Source organism: Oncorhynchus mykiss, chromosome 19 (assembly GCF_013265735.2).
Source record: "Oncorhynchus mykiss isolate Arlee chromosome 19, USDA_OmykA_1.1, whole genome shotgun sequence".
Lineage (NCBI taxonomy): Eukaryota > Metazoa > Chordata > Actinopteri > Salmoniformes > Salmonidae > Oncorhynchus > Oncorhynchus mykiss.
Genome location: NC_048583.1, coordinates 17,860,854 through 17,880,455, shown reverse-complemented (window position 1 = coordinate 17,880,455; position 19,602 = coordinate 17,860,854). Strand labels below are relative to the sequence as shown.

Genomic DNA, 19,602 nt, shown 5'->3' with positions numbered 1-19,602 from the left:
CAAACTGATACAGGACAGACCTGAATTCCAATTGTATTTGTTTTCTGTCAGACACTTTGAGCATTTGATTGAGCCTGTATATGGAGTGCCAGACATAGACATTTAATAATTCTAATTTTGTGGTGCCAGGTTGGTGGGGTTGTACTTTTGGGACTATTCTATTGGTTATAATGCACCAGGGAAGCTCAAGTGCAGCTAATGTATTTGACAGAAAAAATATACTTTGAAGCCTGTGCAATTTCCATTTCACCACATCCCAATCACAAGCATTCAATTTAATTCAATATATTGTTTTATTGTTGGGTATACCTACATTATTGTTTTTATATTTGGGTATATTTCTCTCTCTTAGTGGATATCTCAGTGACATGCAGACACAAACCCATGTCCAAGATTGAACTGATTCTCTCTTGCCCCACAGCTCTGACAAAGACAAGAGGACATTGATTGTTTCCTTTTATTCATCGGCATAAAAATGTTACAACAGTTCTGTGTCATGACACAAACGCATGAAGGGAATAGAGATCCAGTCATAGGGAATCCCTTTTTCTATGGATAGAGTATTACAAACTTAGTAAGCAGTAATGACTCAATGTTGCCACAATTTTGGGATTGTCAGTTATGATCAAGCATTGCCTCTGACATAAGGCAACTTCAGTGCTCTTGGGCCTGCATTTCATACATTAGAGTAATAGAAAACATTCGTATTAGAGTAAATGTCTATTTCATATCACCGTAGTAACACGATCCTGTTAATTAACAGGCGAGGGAGAACACATTGCACAAATGTAGAAAAATAAATTCACACATTTTCCTAAAATGTCCGTGCTAGTCAGTTGTATTTGTCAAGCAGGAATACATCACAAGTAGCAACCATTATCATCAATCCCACAATGCAAAAAGACATTGATATGCAAACAGTAGTATTGATTAAAAAAAATAACACATTTGAATAATCTCTCACGATAACTTCACCCACAAGAGGCTAAACAAAACCAAAACGCCACAACCTGTAGAATAGCACCAAACTACAATAACAGTCCCAAAATATGTGGCCTGTCAGCAGTCAAGTCTTCAAGATTTTGGACATTCAAGAAGCAAATTAGCAAAGTGTCACCTGCCACGTCATGATGATGCAAAATGCAAAACATTCTGGGACTGTATCAACAGTGGACTAATGACAAAAATACTCAAAGATAGTTGAGTGGGTTTTCCCATTTAGGCCTATATGGATGGGGCAATATTGAAATGTTTCTCACAGAAGAAAAATTCTATGCATCAGCATAAGCATGGTAGCACTTGAAAAGGAAGAGTTTGGAGATGATGGGGAAATTATTAGACCAAAATTGAGGACACAACAGATCACCTGACAAGACTAAATCCAAACATTACACTGCTGATTTTATGTGCATTTTACATGTACTGTGTTTTTTGTTTTTTATCAGCGTCATCATGTTGGGTGTATGACTCTAGATTATGGAGGTAAATGAATGTATTCTCTGTTGGAAACGTTTTGTTAACTCACCATGGGCTTCATCTCACGACTGTCTCCACCTGCCCCGGCCCGGTCCCTTCACAGCATATTCTTACTGTTACAAACTCCTACAGAGAGAGGTAGAGGGAGAAAGAAGAAAGAGCGTGAATGTGTGTGTTGAGTGTTGAGACAATAGGGGGCAAGTATCGCAAAGTATCGCTAGTTTGGTGTAAAATGTGCATAAACGCCATTCACAATATAGAAATGGATTAAAGTGGTACTCCGTAAAACCATTCAGGTACGTTAAATACTTCTTTAGGCACCACAAGCAGCATATGTAGGCATTCAGCATATGTAGGCATTCAGCATATGGCGAGCACAGGCATTTTCTTACATTCCCATTGTCTGGCATGACTTGATGAACTGGTAGTTCGTATGAGCGAAAGTGAGTATGTTTAAAGGTATAATTTGGGATATTTTGCTGCTTATGTACCCCTTTCCTGCAGTCAAATGATCTAGTGGACTCATGTGGCAGCAGGGTAGCCTAGTGGTTAGAGCGTTGGACTAGTAACTGAAAGGTTGCAAGTTCAAATCCCTGAGCAAATCCCTGAGCTGACAAGGTACAAATCTGTTGTTTTGCCCCTGAACAGGCAGTTAACCCACTGTTCCTAGTCCGTCATTGAAAATAAGAATTTGTTCTTAATTGACTTGCCTAGTTAAAGAAAGGTAAAATAAAAAAATGGGTGGGATGTTATGAATATGTTTCATATTTTCATCATTAATCAAACAAAATAAATAATTCAACAGTCGAAAATCCAGTGTTACTATGTCAAACCGTTTTGTTATATTTCAGTCTTCTGTGATGTATATAAAGTGTAATATTGGGATGCAAACTCAATGTATTACATTTCAACTCCATATCTGACATGGTATTTTATTAAGCCCATAACCATGTGCGTGAGGTGTAGAAGAAACACTGTGTGACCCTGATTTAGTCTACTGCAGTGAAAGGTTAAATAAGGATCAAATCTACCTAGACGGACTGTATTTGTTCATCCCCTGTGAATTCTATTCTAGTCGATGTCTTTAGAAAACCTTCAATACATCTGCAGTAACTCCTTAATTAACATTTCTGATTCACACCGTTGTATCAAGAATGTATCATGAATGAAGAGAGATCAGACATGTGAAAGGGTTAATTCTGTTCCAGAGCTCAGAGCAGCACTGGGTGGGGAGCAGCATGTCAACGTCATTTTACTACAGAGAAACTGAAGTGTATAGACATACTTTATGTTGCGCACACAAGCAAACGATCTCAAACTCTTCTGGAAAACCATTAAGACAGCTACGCAGTCCTTTTTTTTTAATACCACAGTATATAGTTCCGATAAATCTGATAAAGTGCCCAAACTCTTTTACACACACATAGATACAGGTGAGTAGAGATTTACAAGGGCAGGTGAAGATGCATTCTACTTTTTTGAATTCTTGTATTCTCCTGTTTTCTTTATCGGTTACAGTACCTATGTTTAACTTTATTTTGTAGATTGACAAATTTATACCGTATGTTGTATGCAGGTTTGGGGAGTAACGGATTACATGTAATCTGTTCAATGTAAGGGATTACAAAAAAAGGTTGTTACGTTACGTTATCAGCAACAACCAAAAAATGTAATCAGATTACCGATACTTTTGAAAAACGAATTGATTACTTCAAGGATTACTTAAAAATTCAGAAAGGATGTTTGCGAAAAAAAATCTTTGACATTCAAATCAGCATTGAAAAAAGGCACGTGTTTAAATTTGTTCCACCTGAGCGAGTCTGACCACAAGTCAGAGACCAGCTATGATGACACACCAAATGTGTTTGATGGATCGCGGGAAAAGAGCAGGAATAGGCTTTTGTAGGCTACAATCCAACCTATGTCTTCCAATGGTGCGACTGCTGTCGGCATCCAAAGATTATCCAATTTGAATAAACGCTTGGAGGTAAAGATGACAGCAGTGGTGTAGTCTACGGCGATACGGATATCACTTATTATTGATATCTACACAGCGCATTGATGTGAATCACACTGCTGCTCTCTCATTTAGCTATTTGCGCCACGGATTGTGGTTGTTGTGGATGGATGTTCACAAATCTAAATGTGTATTTGAACCCAATAACTTTTGAATTCAAGAAGTTTAAACTACCTATCAATCATTGTTCTTGAAACCAATGGACAGCCAGTGAAAAATGCGCTCTTGCAACAGCTGCATAGGGAGGATCCCAGCCTATGGAATAAAAGTGGGGCTTTTATTGCTCAATCTAATTCATGCTGATAAAATGTTTTATCCATAGGCCTAATGGAGACATGCTCAAACTTGAACACTTTTGAGAGACTTAAAGGGACAATCTGTAGTTGTTACATCCATTTTTGGATTTATAAATTATATACATATTCATATATCCATATATATCCATTGATTCTTGAAGAATAGAACTTGTAAATGCCTCATGAGCTTAGTTCAACTTTCATACCACATCAGAACCGAAAATATAAACTTGTTTTTCTCTCGTGTTTATAAACATTGTAAATGTAAACAAACACTGTATAGCCTCATAACATGGTAAAACAATCATTTTGATATCATGAATGGTCAGTCCTTGCATCCACAGCTCTGTCTATTAATCTGAGAGTGGTTACATTTCTCCAGGCCCATCCCTCAGCTTTTTACCAAAACAGAGTCGGGCAGCCCGTTTCGTTATTGTTTCAATTCTGGATTTGCCCTTTAAACAGCTGCATATTATCAAGATATCAAAGTGTCACCAAAAAAAAGGTAAAGAATAGGCCTATAGCAAATGCAGCATATGGCATTTGTTTTTCACATGTAAATAGCACTTTTCAGTAGTGCTCAAAGCATGCCATTCCATGAGCACAGCTTTTAATTTTTCAACTCGAATCAAAGAGCCCAATCAGTCCTCCATGACAACAAAATCATAAACAACAGAGTAGGACTGGCTAATAATTCCTTCGTTTGGCTAATCTATACTGCCATATTTCCAAGTCCTATTCCTGAAGATCAAGAGGTATAACATTTATTGGAATGACTGGAATTCTGATAGACTTTGGTTTTTGATTGTAAATATATAATTTAATCGTGTTATTATATGTAGTAGAAAGCAATGGGTTAGAAGAAGCCTACATAACCAATCCATTAAGTAAATGTAACATCCATATATGGCCAGCTATGTAAACTTTAACATTGATTTGTCCTGCGATAGATGTCGTTCAATTGGTAACATACATTTTTGTTTTCTTCTAATGCCTCTTAAGGGGAAAGTAATCTAAAAGTAACGGAATGCACGGAACGTTACTGAGTTTGGGTAATCCTAAAGTTATGTAACTGATTACAATATCGGACAGGTAACTAGTAACTGTATCGGATTACATTTAGAAAGTAACCTACCCAACCCTGGTTGTATGTTTAAACAATTTTAATCAGTGTTGGTTAGTGTCTCTAAATGCCATGTTGACAATGGCACTGAAACAATCGAGAGCTGACTCATTCCAGGAAATAATTCATAGTTCCGCCTTCTTTCTAGATATGGCTTCCTCCAGCAGTCTCCTGTCTGAAGAGCAGTTCCTGTGCTCTATCTGTCTGGATGTGTTCACTGAGCCAGTCTCCACTTCATGTGGACACAACTTCTGCATGGCCTGTGTCACAAAGTACTGGAATGGCAAGAACATGTGTCAATGTCCACTGTGTCAGGAGACATTCTCGAGACGACCTAAGCTTCACATCAACGCAACCTTCAGAGAAGTTGTAGAGAATTTTAAAAAGACGAGAGACAGACGTAAAGATGGGTCCCCTTCCAACCCGGAAATAGTTCCCTGTGACGTCTGTACTGGGATGAAGCACAAAGCCCTGAAGTCCTGCCTGGTGTGTCAGACCTCTTACTGTGAGACTCACCTTGAGCCTCATCAGATAGCCTTACCATTAAAGAGACACAAACTGATCGACCCTGTGGTGAACCTGGAAGACAGGATCTGTAAGAAGCACGACAGACTCCTGGAGCTGTTCTGTAGGACTGACCAGACATGTGTGTGTCAGTTCTGCACTGAAACAGACCACAAGACTCATGACACTGTTCCTATAGAGGAAGAGTCTGAGGAGAGGAAGGTTCAGCTGGGGAAAACTGAGGCAGAAGTACAGCTGATTATCCAGGGGCGACTGAAGAAGGTTAAAGATATCAAATTCTCAGTAGATCTCAGCAAGAGAGATGCAGAGAGAGAGATAGCAGACAGCATAAAGGTCTTCACTGCTCTGGTGCGATCCATTGAGAAAAGCCAGGCGGAGCTCATTGAGGTGATTGAGGAGAGGCAGAAAGCGGTAGAGTGTCAGGCTGAAGGGCTCATTAAAGAACTGGAGCAGGAAATCACTGAGCTAAAGAGGAGAAGCACTGAGCTGAAGCAGCTCTCACACACTGAGGACCACCTCCAACTTCTCCAGAGCTTCTCATCCGTGGTGTGCACCCCTCCACTCACCAAGGACTGGTCTGAGATCAGTGTTCACAGTGATCTCTGTGTGGGGACTGTGAGGAGAGCTGTGTCTCAGCTGGAGGAGACACTGAATAAAGAGATGGAGAAGCTGCTTGAAGTCAAACTGAAGAGGATTCGGCAGTATGCAGTAGATGTGACTCTGGACCCCGATACGGCACATCTATATCTCATCATGTCTGAAGATGGAAAACAAGTACGATGTGGAGACACACCACAGAATCGTCCTCCCAATCCAAAAAGGTTTTATCAGTATCCCATTGTCCTTGGAAAGGATGGCTTCTCCTCAGGGAGATTTTACTATGAGGTGACGGTTAAGCGGAAAACTGACTGGGATGTAGGTGTGGCCAGACAGCCCAAAGGCAGGAAGGTTAATATCTCACCTAGCTCTGCGTATAGACTCTGGACTGTGTCTCTGAGGGATGGGAATACTTACAAAGCCTGTACCTTCCCCCCTGTCTTCCTTTCCTTGAGAGAGAAGCCCCAGAAGGTGGGGGTGTTCGTTGACTACGAGGAGGGTCAGGTCTCTTTTTACGATGTGGAGGCCAGGTCTCATATCTACTCTTTCACTGGCTGCACCTTTACAGAGAAACTCTATCCATTCTTCAGCCCCTGTATGAATGCTGGTGGTAAAAACTCAGCCCCACTCATCATTTCTCCTGTCATTCACACACACTGATTAAACAATGGAGGAACATTTTCATCATAACATAGGTAATCAATGCTTATATTTGCTGAAAAGGCTATCAACTGAAATTGACTTAAAGGTGTAGTTGGTTCAACATATTAAAAAACCCAAATACATGTACAGTAGCAGTCAAATGTTTGGACACCTACTCATTCAAGGGTTTTCTTTATTTGTACTATTTTCTACATATGAGAATAATAGGGAAGACATCAAAACTATGAAATAACAAATAGTAGTAAACCAAAAAGTGTTAAACAAATCAAAATATATTTTAGATTTTAGATTCTTCAAAGTAGCCACCTTTTGCCTTGATGACTGCTTTGCACACTCTAGGACTACACTCTAGGACTACACTCTAGGACTACACTCTAGGACTACACTCTAGGACTACACTAGGTTTTGGCTGTTTTCTTTTGATTTTCCCATGATGTTAAGCAAAGAGGCCCTGAGTTTGAAGGTGGGCCTTGAAATACATCTACAGGAACACCTCCAATTGACTCAAATTATGTCAATTAGCCTATCAGAAGTTTCTAAAGCCATGACATCATTTTCTGCAATTTTCCAAGCTGTTTAAAGGCACAGTCAACTTAAGTGTATGTAAACTTATAACCCACTGGAATTGTGATACAGTGATTTATAAGTGAAATAATCTGTCTGTAAACAATTGTTGGAAAAATGACTTGTGTCATGCACTTGCAAACTATAGTTTGTTAACAATACATTTGTGGAGTGGTTGAAAAACGAGTTTTAATGACTCCAACCTAAGTGTATGTAAACTTCTGACTTCAACTGTATAAACATATTTTTTGGGCGATAGGGGGAGACAAAAAAATAAGAGTACAGATTATATTATGGGACAATATACAAACTTTTTTAAGAAAGACGGAAATACAATTTTATTGAGTAAATGTATTGGTTCTCTTAATTTTGATAAGAGAGATGAAAATATAATACATTTAAGGTTATTTGTTCATGTAAAAATCTAAATGTATTGACTTTAAGGTTGTCTCAGATTTGTGGTGTGGTGTGGTCACCAGAAATTCTGGCAAAAAAAGTGTGTCTCCGCTAAATAAAGTTGTAACTGGTTGTGGATTTTGGGGAATGTGACAAAGGACTACTCAGCCTTAAAGCTGTGTGTCCATACTGTATAAGTGAATGTGTTGAAGGACATACTCAGCCTTAGAGCAGGTTCCAAAGTTCTGGATGTAGATGAGGACGATAAAGGACATACTGGCTGTGGATCTAAGACAGTTAATATAATAAAGGAAGTACTTTCCCTTGCAGCTGATTGTGGATGTAGGTGAGGATGAGGCAAGGGATCTCCACCAGGGTGATGATGAAGGATCCTTTGGTCACGAAGCCCAGGTGATGGCAGGCCAGATCCAGCATAGACGACAGGATGGGGGTCATGGCCAGCCGAGATTCATTCCTGATGTCCACCAGAAGGTAGAGGAAAAGAAGAGATAGGAATAATCAAACTCATACAGGACAGACCTGGGTTCACATAGTATTTGTAGTAGTTATAAATAATAGTAGTAGTTTTAAATATATTGTTTTATTGTTGGGTATATATAGTTGTTATTATTGGGTATATTCATTTATTGTTTCTCCCTCTTAGTGGATATCTTAATGGCATTACAGACACAAACTCATATCCCCCACTGAACTGATCCTGTCTTTCCCGATAGCGCTCACAAACATTGCTTGTTTTTATTTATTTTATTACTCTGTATAAACATTTTATCAAAGATATTTGGGGTTAAAACTCTGCTCTCATTCATGAATAGAGATACAGTCATAGATATTCAATTTTTTTTTATGGATACATTGTCAACAACTCAATAAGTACTAATTGGTCAAATGTTGCATTATCGCCACAATTTAGGTATTGTCAGTTATGATCAAGCGTTGCCTTTAACAAAAGACAATTCACATTTTTTGTAGGACCTGCATTTTAATTTTTTAAAACTAATATAAAACATCCTTATCAGGATAAGTGAAAGTGAGTATGTTTAATAATCTTGATGTTTCCTGCTCATGTAGCCCTTTCCTGCATGGGTGGAATGTTATGAATGTTTCATATGTTCATAATTAGTAAAAGAAAAAAAAAAAATTTAAACAGTCGAAAATCCAGTGTTGCTATGTCAAACCGTTTTGTTATATTTCAGTATTCTGTGATGTATATAAAGTGTAATATCGGGGTTCAAACTCAATGTATTACATTTTAACTCTACATCTGACATGGTACAGGTGTCTTTTATTAAGCCCAGAACCATGCGCGTGAGGTGTAGACTTTTGTTTCAAAGTAGATTTGTTGAAGACTAACAAGAAACACTGTGTGACCCTGATTTAGTCTACTGCAGTGAAAGGTTAAATAAGGATCAAATCTACCTAGACGGACTGTATTTGTTCATCCCCTGTGAATTCTATTGTAGTCGATGTCTTTAGAAAACCTTCAATACATCTGCAGTAACTCCTTAATTAACATTTCTGATTGACACTGTTGTATCAAGAATGTATCATGAATGAAGAGAGATCAGACATGTGAAAGGGTTAATTCTGTTCCAGAGCTCAGAGCAGCACTGGGTGGGGAGCAGCATGTCAATGTCACTTTACTTAAGTGAAACTGAAGTGTATAGACTGTGCTGTATGTTGCGCACACAAGCAAAGTGTCTCAAACTCTTCTGGAAAAATCTGATAAAGTGCACAAACTGTTTCACACAGATAGAAACAGGTGATTGACAAAAGCAGGCGAAGATAAATTATATGTGAAATCTTGTATTCTCTTGTTTTCTTTATCGGTTATTAATACAGGTACAGTTGAAGTCGGAAGTTTACACACATTTAAGTTGGAGTCATTCAATTTCATGATAACCAAATGTAGTTTTGGCAAGTCGGTTCGGACATCTTCTTTGTGCATGCCATAAGTAATTTTTCCAACAATTGTTTACAGACAGATTATTTCACTTATAATTCATTGTATCACAATTCCAGTGGGTCAGACGTTTACATACACTCAATTAGTATTCGATAGCGTTGCCTTTAAATTGTTTAACTTGGGTCAATCGTTTTGGGTAGCCTCCCACAAGCTTCCCGCAATAAGTTGCGTGAAATTTGGCCCATTCCTCCTGACAAAGCTGGTGTAACTGAATTTTTATGTGATAAAAAAAAATAAAAGCTGAAATAAATCATTCTCTCTACTATTATTCTGACATTTCACATTCCTTAAAATAAAGTGGTGATCCTAACTGACCTAAGACAATAGGATTTTTACTAGGTTTAAATGTCAGGATTTGTGAAAAACTGAGTTTAAATGTATTTGGCTAAGGTGTACGTAATCTTCCGACTTCAACTGTATGTTTCGATATATAATGTTGTCAATGGGTTCCGTCCACCACCACCCATCGTACTCTGGGACTACTAGTAATAGCACAAGGTGTTATTGAGCATGGGGTGTCGTTTTATATGTATAGGAAATAGCTGCAAGAAACTTTGAAGGTACATATTGTGCATAGGATGTAACGACGGAATCGTTGAAGATGCACATGGAGTGGTGTGAACACCTAAGGTTTATAACAGTATATAGGGATTCTGTGTGACGTGAAAGAGGTGCGAGTCTGAGTGAATTCTCAAACCAGTTCTATGTGAGCTGAGTTTTGTTAACTAAACATAAGGCCCAGTCTATCCTGTCTCAGGTGCCAAACTTATTATGGACAGAGCACCCCATCTACAGTGGACTGATAGACAGTGCCAGCCCAGATATAGTGTTTATCTCTCCCCTTCTGAATTGGCCGATGTATTTTATCATTTCGGCGCATTACATACGTATACATCTCAAAATAATAGACATTTAATAAGTGTGAAGCAGAAAGTGAATATACAACAGAAATTAGTAATAAATATATAGAGTAACATTGTTAGGGTAGGCTAAAATTAAAACAGTGGCTTCCAATAAGGAGAAATGTATCATGTCTGTTTTGTTTTTTAACCTTACAATAGGGGTAAAAGCAGAACATTGTTTGAGAGTGATCCGTGTGCATTAGCAGTAGAGATTGAGAGGGTCTTCCTATTAGGAAGAAAGGATCCTAGTTGAATGAAACAGATATGGAGACTGGTGAAAGTAACAAAGTGGATGGTGATATTAGTGGTTTTCAGATGGCACTCTAATAATGCAATATTTTTGTAATTTGTAGAAGTAAATGTTTCGATACAAGGTCACATGATGAAAAGAGGGATTGTGCCTTGGGACTGATTATATTAGAGGCTGCCATCTGGTGTTTAGGTTAGAGATAAGCTTCCTGTGGACAAATAGATAAGCCACCAGGGGAAAATGTAGTGGTACTCACTGAACTCAAACAGGCTGTAACGGACACAGTGGGACATGTGGGACAGAGGTATGTATAATTGAATAAGAGACATTTTTTACCATTTCCAATTTTTATTACTGAATTTTATAGTTTGGTTAACTTCTTGATGCATCCATCCCGTTAGCGGGATCATTTACGTCAACATCAGCTGGATTGCAGTGCGCCAAATTCAAATTAAATTACATTTTTTTTTAATTTTCATGAAATCACAAGTGCAATATAGCAAAACACAGCTTAGCTTGTTGTTAATCCACCTGGCGTGTCAGATTTCAATAAAGCTTTTCGGCGAAAGCTATCCAAGTGTATGTAAAAACATCTCTCTCAGTAGACAAAATATTACAAACAGCTAGCCGCCAAGTAGATTGGTCACGAAAGTCAGAAAAACAATAAATTAAATTGCTTACCTTTAATGATCTTCGGATGTTTACACTCACGAGACTCCCAGTTACATAATAAAAGTTCCTTTTGTTCCATAAAGATAGATTTTTACATCCAAAATACCTCCATTTGTTTGACGCGTTATGTTCAGAAATCCACAGGCGCGAGCGGTCACGACATCGCAGACGAAAATTCCAAATAGTATCCGTAATGTCCACAGAAACATGTCAAACGTTTTTATCACCAATCCTCATGTTGTTTTTTCAATATATAATCGATAATATATCAACCGGGACTTTAGCTTTGTCAAAAGGAGAGAGAGACACAATGGCTGTTCCAAACTGTTGCGCAAGCAAAATTCTGGGAACACCCAGAATTGACGCAATACACTGACGCAATGTGATATTTCTCGCTCATTTTTCTAAATAAAAGCATGAAACTATGTCTAAAGACTGTTCACAACATGGGGAAGCCGTAGGAAAAGGAATCTGGTTGATATCCCTTTAAATGGAGGGAAGGCATTCAATGGAACATGGAGCTTTCAAAATAGAGGCCACTTCCTGGTTGAATTTTCCTCAGGTTTTCACCTGCAATATCAGTTCTGTTATACTCACAGACAATATTTTGACAGTTTTGGAAACTTTAGAGTGTTTTCTATCCGAATTTGACAATTATATGCATATTCTAGATTCTGGGCCTGAGAAATAGGCAGTTCAATTTGGGTACGTTTTTCATCCAAAAATCTAAATACTGCCCCATACACTCAACAGGTTTTAACACCAGTGATATAAGTAAGAAGCTAAAACAATAATCTGTGGAACTGTGTCCAAAATTGAAGTAGATTGAAGTACATTTTTTAGTTCCGAATTATGAGCTGATAAGCCAGCACCAACTTTTTGAAGGACATAGCAGATTTGTTAAACAACAGGTTCCATATTCTGACGACTAGTACAGAACATATGTCAGTGCAACAGGTCAAAATGATAAGATTACAAGAAAAGGGCTTTGGGTATGTTTTCTTTAGAAGTATGACTATCCCACTTACAAAGAAACTGTATCACCTGATGTGTCTCAAGTATGATTATGTATAGATCCTTTTTATCAAGACTTCCTGCCCAAGATGCAGTTAAGCGGTTAAGATTACTAATTTTTAGGAAACCTGCCCACATCCTGATTTACTTTCTCCACCTGCCCATTACTCTCGGGGTGAAACCCTGTAGTAAGGCTGATCGAGACCCCAGACGTTCCATGAACGCCCTCCAGACCCTATACGTGAACTGGGGACCTCGATCAGACACTATATCCTCAGGCACCCCGTAGTGCTTGAAGACGTGCGTAAACAAGACCTCCACAGTCTGTAGGGCCATAGGGAGACCGGACAGAAGGAGGAGACGACAGGACTTAGAGAACCGATCCACAATGACCAGGATCGCGGTGTTACCCTGTGAGGGGGGAAGATCGGTAAGAAAATCCACCGACAGGTGCGACCAAGGCCGTTGTGGAACGGGTAAGGGGTGTAGCTTCCCTCTGGGCAGTGCCTTGGAGCCTTACACTGGGCGCACACCGAGTAGGAGGAAACATGAACCCTCACGTCCTTAGCCAATGTGGGCCACTAGTACCTCCCGCTCAAACAGTGCACTGTCCGACCGATCTCAGGATGACCAGAGGAGGGTGACGTGTGGGCCCAATAGATCAACCGGTCATGAACAGCAGACGAGACGTACAGACGCCCAGTAAGATACTGGACGGGAGCGGGCTCTGCACGTAACACCTGCTCAATGTCAGTGTCCAGCTCCCACACTACCGGCGCAACCAGGCAGGGGGTGAGGAGTATGGGAGTGGGATCCATGGGCCGCTCCTCTGTGTCATACAGCCGGGACAATGCGTTTGCCTTCACGTTCTGGGAGCCTGGTCTACAGGAAAGGGTGAACACAAAATGGGTGAACAACATGGCCCACCTTGCCTGGCGAGGGTTCAGTCTCCTCGCTGCCCGGATGTACTCCAGATTGCGGTGGTCAGTCCAGATGAGAAAAGGGTGCCTAGCCCCCTCAAGCCAATGTCTCCACGCCTTCAAGGCCTTTACGACAGCCAACAGCTCCCGGTCCCCCACGTCATAGTTTTGCTCCGCCAGGCTGAGCTTCTTTCGAGAAGAAGGCACAGGGGCGGAGCTTTGGTGGCGTACCCGAGCGCTGATAGAGCACAGCTCCTATCCCAGCCTCGGACACGTCCACCTCCACTATGAACGCCAAAGAGGGATCCGGATGGGCCAGCACTGGAGCCGAGGTAAACAGAGCCCTCAGGTGACTAAAAGCCCTGTCCACCTCAGCTGACCACTGCAAACGTACCAGGCCCCCCTTCAGTATTGAGGTAATGGGAGCCACTTCCTGACCAAAACTCCGGATAAACCTCCGGTAATAGTTGGCAAACCCTAAGAACCGCTGCACCTCCTTTACAGTGGTGGGAGTCTGCCAATTACGCAAGGCTGAAATGCGCTCCATCTCCACCCCTGAAGTGGAAATGCGATACCCTAGGAAGGAGACGGACTGCTGGAAGAACATGCATTCCTCAGCCTTGACGTACAGGTCATGCTCCAACAGGCAACCAAGTACCCTGCGCACCAGTGACACATGCTCGGCGCGTGTAGCGAAGTATATCAGAATGTCATCAATATACACCACTACACCCTGCCCGTGCAGGTCCCTGAAAATCTCATCTACAAAGGCTTGGAAGACTGATGAAGCATTCATCAACCCGTATGGCATGACGAGGTGCTCATAGTGCCCAAAGGTGGTACTGAAAGCCGTCTTCCACTCGTCTCCCTCCCGGATACGCACCAGGTTGTAAGCGCTCCTGAGATCTAGTTTGGTGAAGAAGCGCGCCCCGTTACATTGACTCTATTGCTGTGGCTATGAGCGGTAGCAGGTAACTAACTATACCTCACCGTGATCTGGTTCAGATCATTCCCTAGCACCATGGGAAATGCAGGAGAATCAATAAGGAAGATACTAATTCTCTCCTTGTGACCCCCCTGCGTCACCATGCCCAGAAGAGCGGTGGCCTCCCTAATCAACCCTGACCCTAATGGTCGACTATCTAAGGCGTGAACGGGGAACGGCACCGCCACGGGAACAATGGGGAAACTATGGGCAAACAATCCACCTATGAAATTCCCAGCCGTGCCTGAATCGACGAGCGCCTTATGCTGGGAATGCGGGGAAAACTCATACACAAACATAGGAAAAGTGACATACACAAAGATATGTGCAACAGAGGGCTCTGGGTGAGAATGGTGCTGGCTCACCTGGGGTGACGCCAGAGCGCCCTGCCTGCTGCCTCGATACCCAGAGGAACCAACTCAGCACCGACCGGCAGTGTGACCTCTGCGGCCACTGATGGTGCACGAGCTGGAACCCCCTCCGGTCTCCCTGCGCACCGCCTCTCCCAGCTCAATGGGTATTGGAGAGGGGGTGCGGGGGGATGGAACCAACAAACCCCAATCTGAACGTCCGCGGGTAGCCAGCAGGTTATCCAGCCGGATGGACAGGTCCACCAGCTGGTCGAACGTGAGGGTGGTGTCTCTGCAGGCCAACTCCCGACGGACGTCCTCGCTCAGACTGCAGCTATAATGGTCGAAACTCCAGGGCGAACTCCTGGACGCTCCTCGTCCCCTGCCTCAGATGGAAGAGGCGTTCACCCGCCGCTCTACCCTCGGGCGGGTGGTCGAAGACTGCCCGGAAGCGGCGGGTGAACTCCTCAAACTGGTCCAACGCCGCATCTCTCCACACGTCGTTGGCCCACTCCAGGGCTTTCCCGGTGAGGCACGAGACGAGAGCACACACCCTCTCATGGCCCGAAGGAGCCGGGTGGATGGTCGCCAGGTATAGGTCCAGCTGCAATAGGACCCCTGGCAGTTCGCAGCCTTCCCATCGTATTCCTGGGGAAGGGAGAGACGAATCCCACTTGGTCCAGGAGAAGAAAGGGCGCATAGTGGAGACCCCGGTTGTGCTGGAGGAGGCGCTGGGAGAACTCCCTGTCTTTCTCAGCGGTCCATTGTCTGGACAACGCAGTCCATGGCGGTGCCAAGATGGTGTAGCATTGCTGTATGCTCCCGGACGCGCTCCTCCACCCCTGTACCTGCTCCTGCTGACTCCATAAGTTTGGTCCGGAATTCTGTAAGGGGTGCGTACTGGCGGCAGAGAAGTCAGGTGCAGGAGAGCGAAAACTGTGTTACAACGGCGTATTTTAATAATAAAATCACCGTAAACAGAATAAACAATACAATAGGTACAAAACCCGTTGCACACCAGCATAACGTGCACAAGCACTTACAATAAACAATTCCAGACAAGGACATGGGGGGAACAGAGGGTTAAATACACAACATGTAATGATGGAATTGAAACCAGTTGTGTGGGAAGACAAGACAAAACAAATGGAAAATGAAAAGTGGATCAGCTATGGCTAGAAGACCGGTGATGTCGACCACCGAACGCCGCCCGAACAAGGAGAGGGACTGACCGTCGTGACACCAGCATACAAAAGTATTAAGCGAAAACAAGCATAGAAAACAGCATTGGCATTAATAAAGAATTTCATAAAACGTAAGGATACTATTATATTATAAGTATTTCGGTGACAACCTGGTTAATTTACAATATTGGGTTGTTAACACATTTGTTTTTTATATAAATAAATGTGTAGAACACCACTGCCCAAAATGCATTGCTCCAATAACTTTTAAAAGATTGTTCCGAAGTTTTCCTATAATTGAAGTAACACAAAAATGTGTGTATTTTCCTACGAATGAAGTCGGACAAAAAATATATTTTCACACGAATTAAGCCAAACTAAAATGCACAAAATCTGCTGAATTACTTTTTGTACAGATTTGCACGAATTGAGTGTGAGATTGTGTTGCCACGGATCTCCTCTGAAATATTATAAAGAAATTCAAATTAAAACCTTTCTGTACATCATAATATACTGAGTGCACAAAACATGTTGACTCCAATACTTCCCACAGTTCGGTTAAGTTGGCTGGATGTCCTTTGGGTGGTAACCATTCTTGATAAGCGTAAAAGGCCCTGCAGCATTGCAGTTCTTAACACATTCAAACAGGTGCGCCACGCACCTACTACCATACACCCCTTAAAGGCACTTAAATATTGTGTTGTGTCTTGTGCATTCACCCACTGAATGGCAGACATACACAATCCATGTCTCAACTGTCGCAAGGCTTAAAAATCCTTCTTTAACTTGTCTCCTCCCCTGCATCCACATTGATGAAGTGGATTTAATAAGTGATATCAATAAGGGATCATAGCTTTTCACCTACCCATATTGTTGACCTTCTTTGACAGAAGGAAAACTATCCCTCAAAGGGGAGCTGAACCAAAAAAACGGCATTTATTATTATTCCAAAATTGACTGCAAAGGGTAAATAAGATCATTTGTCATATAGTCAGTACCATTCAGAACAGAGATTTGCGAGATTCTGAGAAATATATGATGTTCTTTGGATATTTGAGGGTTGAGTATGATTTCAATCATGCCCAGTCATGCCCACTTGGTCTCTAACACGGGGTGGTAACGCCTCAGATTTGTTTATATGCATACCAGACATTGTCGCCAATAAAATGTTGAAAGAATGAGAATTCTTCATTTTTGGTTTTTCCACCTCAAACATCCTCACATTTGTGAGATAACATTGGCATCAAAAACCCAACTGCCATCAAAGCTACTCTAGAAAGAAGGAGGAAATGCATAATGCAATTTGGGATTCTTGAACATTCATGTTCACGTTGTCACGTTGCGTCACGCAGTTGCTAAGCCAATATTCACTTCATTCAACTCAAATTAACTTAAAACCTAATACAAGTTATATTGCTTTAATTTAACATAATTTAGATCTAATGCTGACCTTTGAAAGAAAGTTACACAATTTTTCTCTCTTAACCTCTTATTCTCTCTCAAAGAGAATCTAATGATATGGCACCTTCTTAGCCTTTGACCTGGTTGTGGATGTAAACGAGGATGGCCACAGTGCCCAGGTGGAAGCGGGCCAGTAGAGGAAAGGGAAAGGGGGATACCTAGTCAGTTGTACAACTGAATGCATTCAACTGAAATGTATCTTCCGCATTTAACCCAATACCTCTGAATCAGAGAAGTGCAGGGGGCTGCCTTAATTGACATCCACGTCATTGGCCCAGGGAACAGTGGGTTAACTGCCTTGCTAAGGGGCAGAACAACAGATTTTTACCTCGCCAGCTCGGGGATTCGATCCAGCAACTTTTCGGTTACTGGCCCAACACTCAAACCTCTGAAAGCTGAACCGTGAGGTGTACTATTGTTACAACTATTGATTTAGGAAATTAGGCGAAAACCTCCCCAAAAATAGGCTATAAAGTTTTGCATACGCGACACGATAAATAGTGTTTTTGTCATTTGTTATAGACTGGTTATAAGGACACGTAAATGTGGCTTATTTAGGCAACTTTCCTCATTTATTGATGGCGCTGGCTGCGCCATGTTGGATCTGAATGCATATGGATGCAGTTCCACGTAAACACAGTTCCACACAGTTCCACGTAAAGGAAACAGATTATTGTTTTAGATGACGTTACCTTCTTACTTAAATCACTGGCATTACCCAAACTATAGAATTTAGTCCAAGTAATTGGAAATGGTCAAACATGTCTCTTTTTCAATTATTTGTACCTCTGTCCCAAATGTCCCCTGTTTGATTTCAGTGAGAACCACAAATTTTCACTCGTGACGTATCTCTTTTGTCCACCGAAAACTTATCTTTAACCCAAACAACAGCTGGTATCAGGTTTCAGGTATGACCCAGATGCAGACTGTGTCGAAGAAACAAAACTGTATTTCTAGGACAGGGGCAGGCAAACGATAGGTCAAAGGCAGGCAGAGGTCAGTAATCCAGAGAGGGTGCAAAAGGTCCAGAACGGCAGGCAGTCTCAGGGTCTGGGTAAGCAGTGGTCAACAATGCAGTGAGGTGGGGCAGGGTACATAACGGCAGGAAGGCTCAGGGTCAGGGAAGACTGAACGGGCAAAACCGGGAAGGACTAGAAAACAGGAGCAAGATACAGACAGGAGCAGGGGAACAAACACTGTTAAGTTTCACAAAACAAAATTAACTGGAGACAAACAGAGAGCACAGGTATAAATACACAGGGGATAATGGGGAAGATGGGTGACACCTGGAGGGGGGTGGAGACAAGCACAAAGACAGGTGAAACAGATCAGGGTGTGACAGATGGCAACCTCTAATATGATATCAGTCCCAAGGCTCAGTCCCTCTGTTCGTCATGTGACCTTGAATTGAAACGACCCAGTTGTCATACTTGAGTAAAAGTATAGATACCTTAATAGAAAGTTACTCAAGTAAAAGTGAAAGTCACCCAGTAAAATACTATTTGAGTAAAAGTCTAAAAGTATTTAGTTCTAAATATACTTAAGTATCAAAAGTACATGTAATTGCTAAAATATAAGTATCAAAAGTCAAAGTAGAAGTATAAATCATTTCAAATTCCTTATATTACGCAAAGCAGATGGCACCATTTTCTTGTTTTGAAAATGTACGGATAACCAGGGGCATGCTCTAACACTCAGACATCATTTACAAAAGATGCATTTGTGTTGAGGGAGTCCGTCAGATCAGAGGCAATAGGGATGACCACATGTTCTGTGAATTTTGTGTGAATTGGACCATTTTCCTGTGCTGCTAAGCATTCAAAATGTAACAAGTACTTTTGAGTGTCAGAGAAAATGTATGGAGTAAAAAGTACATTATTTTCTTTAAAAAATGTAGTGAAGTAAAAGTGAAAGTTGTCAAAAATATAATAATCAAGTAGAGTTCAGATACCCCAAAAACGTATTAAGCAGTACTTTAAAGTATTTTTTCTTAAGTACTCTACAGCATTGAATATATGGCATTATTAGAGGGCTATCTGGAAGCCACTGATAACATATTATCATTCACATACTTTCAACACTCATTCAATTTGACATCAACTGATAGATCATGAGTACCATGAATCTTTCCAATTTACCTTCTTTATCAATGTCTTTGTTACTCTCACTAGTCTCCATATCTGTTTCCTTCAACTAAAACCCTTCCACTCCAGTAGAAAAAAC

At 41.3% G+C, this 19,602-nt stretch overlaps 1 protein-coding gene across 1 annotated transcript; it reads left to right on the top strand.

Annotated features, from left to right (window-relative positions):
* The first annotated feature begins 5,062 nt into the window (after positions 1–5,062).
* On the top strand, positions 5,063–6,821 carry LOC110498557 (E3 ubiquitin-protein ligase TRIM21-like). Its single transcript, XM_021575219.2, has one exon. The coding sequence runs from the start codon at positions 5,063–5,065 to the stop codon at positions 6,692–6,694; it is 1,632 nt and encodes a 543-aa protein (XP_021430894.2). The 3' UTR covers positions 6,695–6,821.
* Positions 6,822–19,602: the final 12,781 nt, after the last annotated feature.

Coding starts and splice junctions, on each gene's coding strand:
- LOC110498557 (XM_021575219.2), top strand. CDS start 5,063: ATGGCTTCCTCCAGCAGTCTCCTGTCTGAAGAGCAGTTCCTGTGCTCT.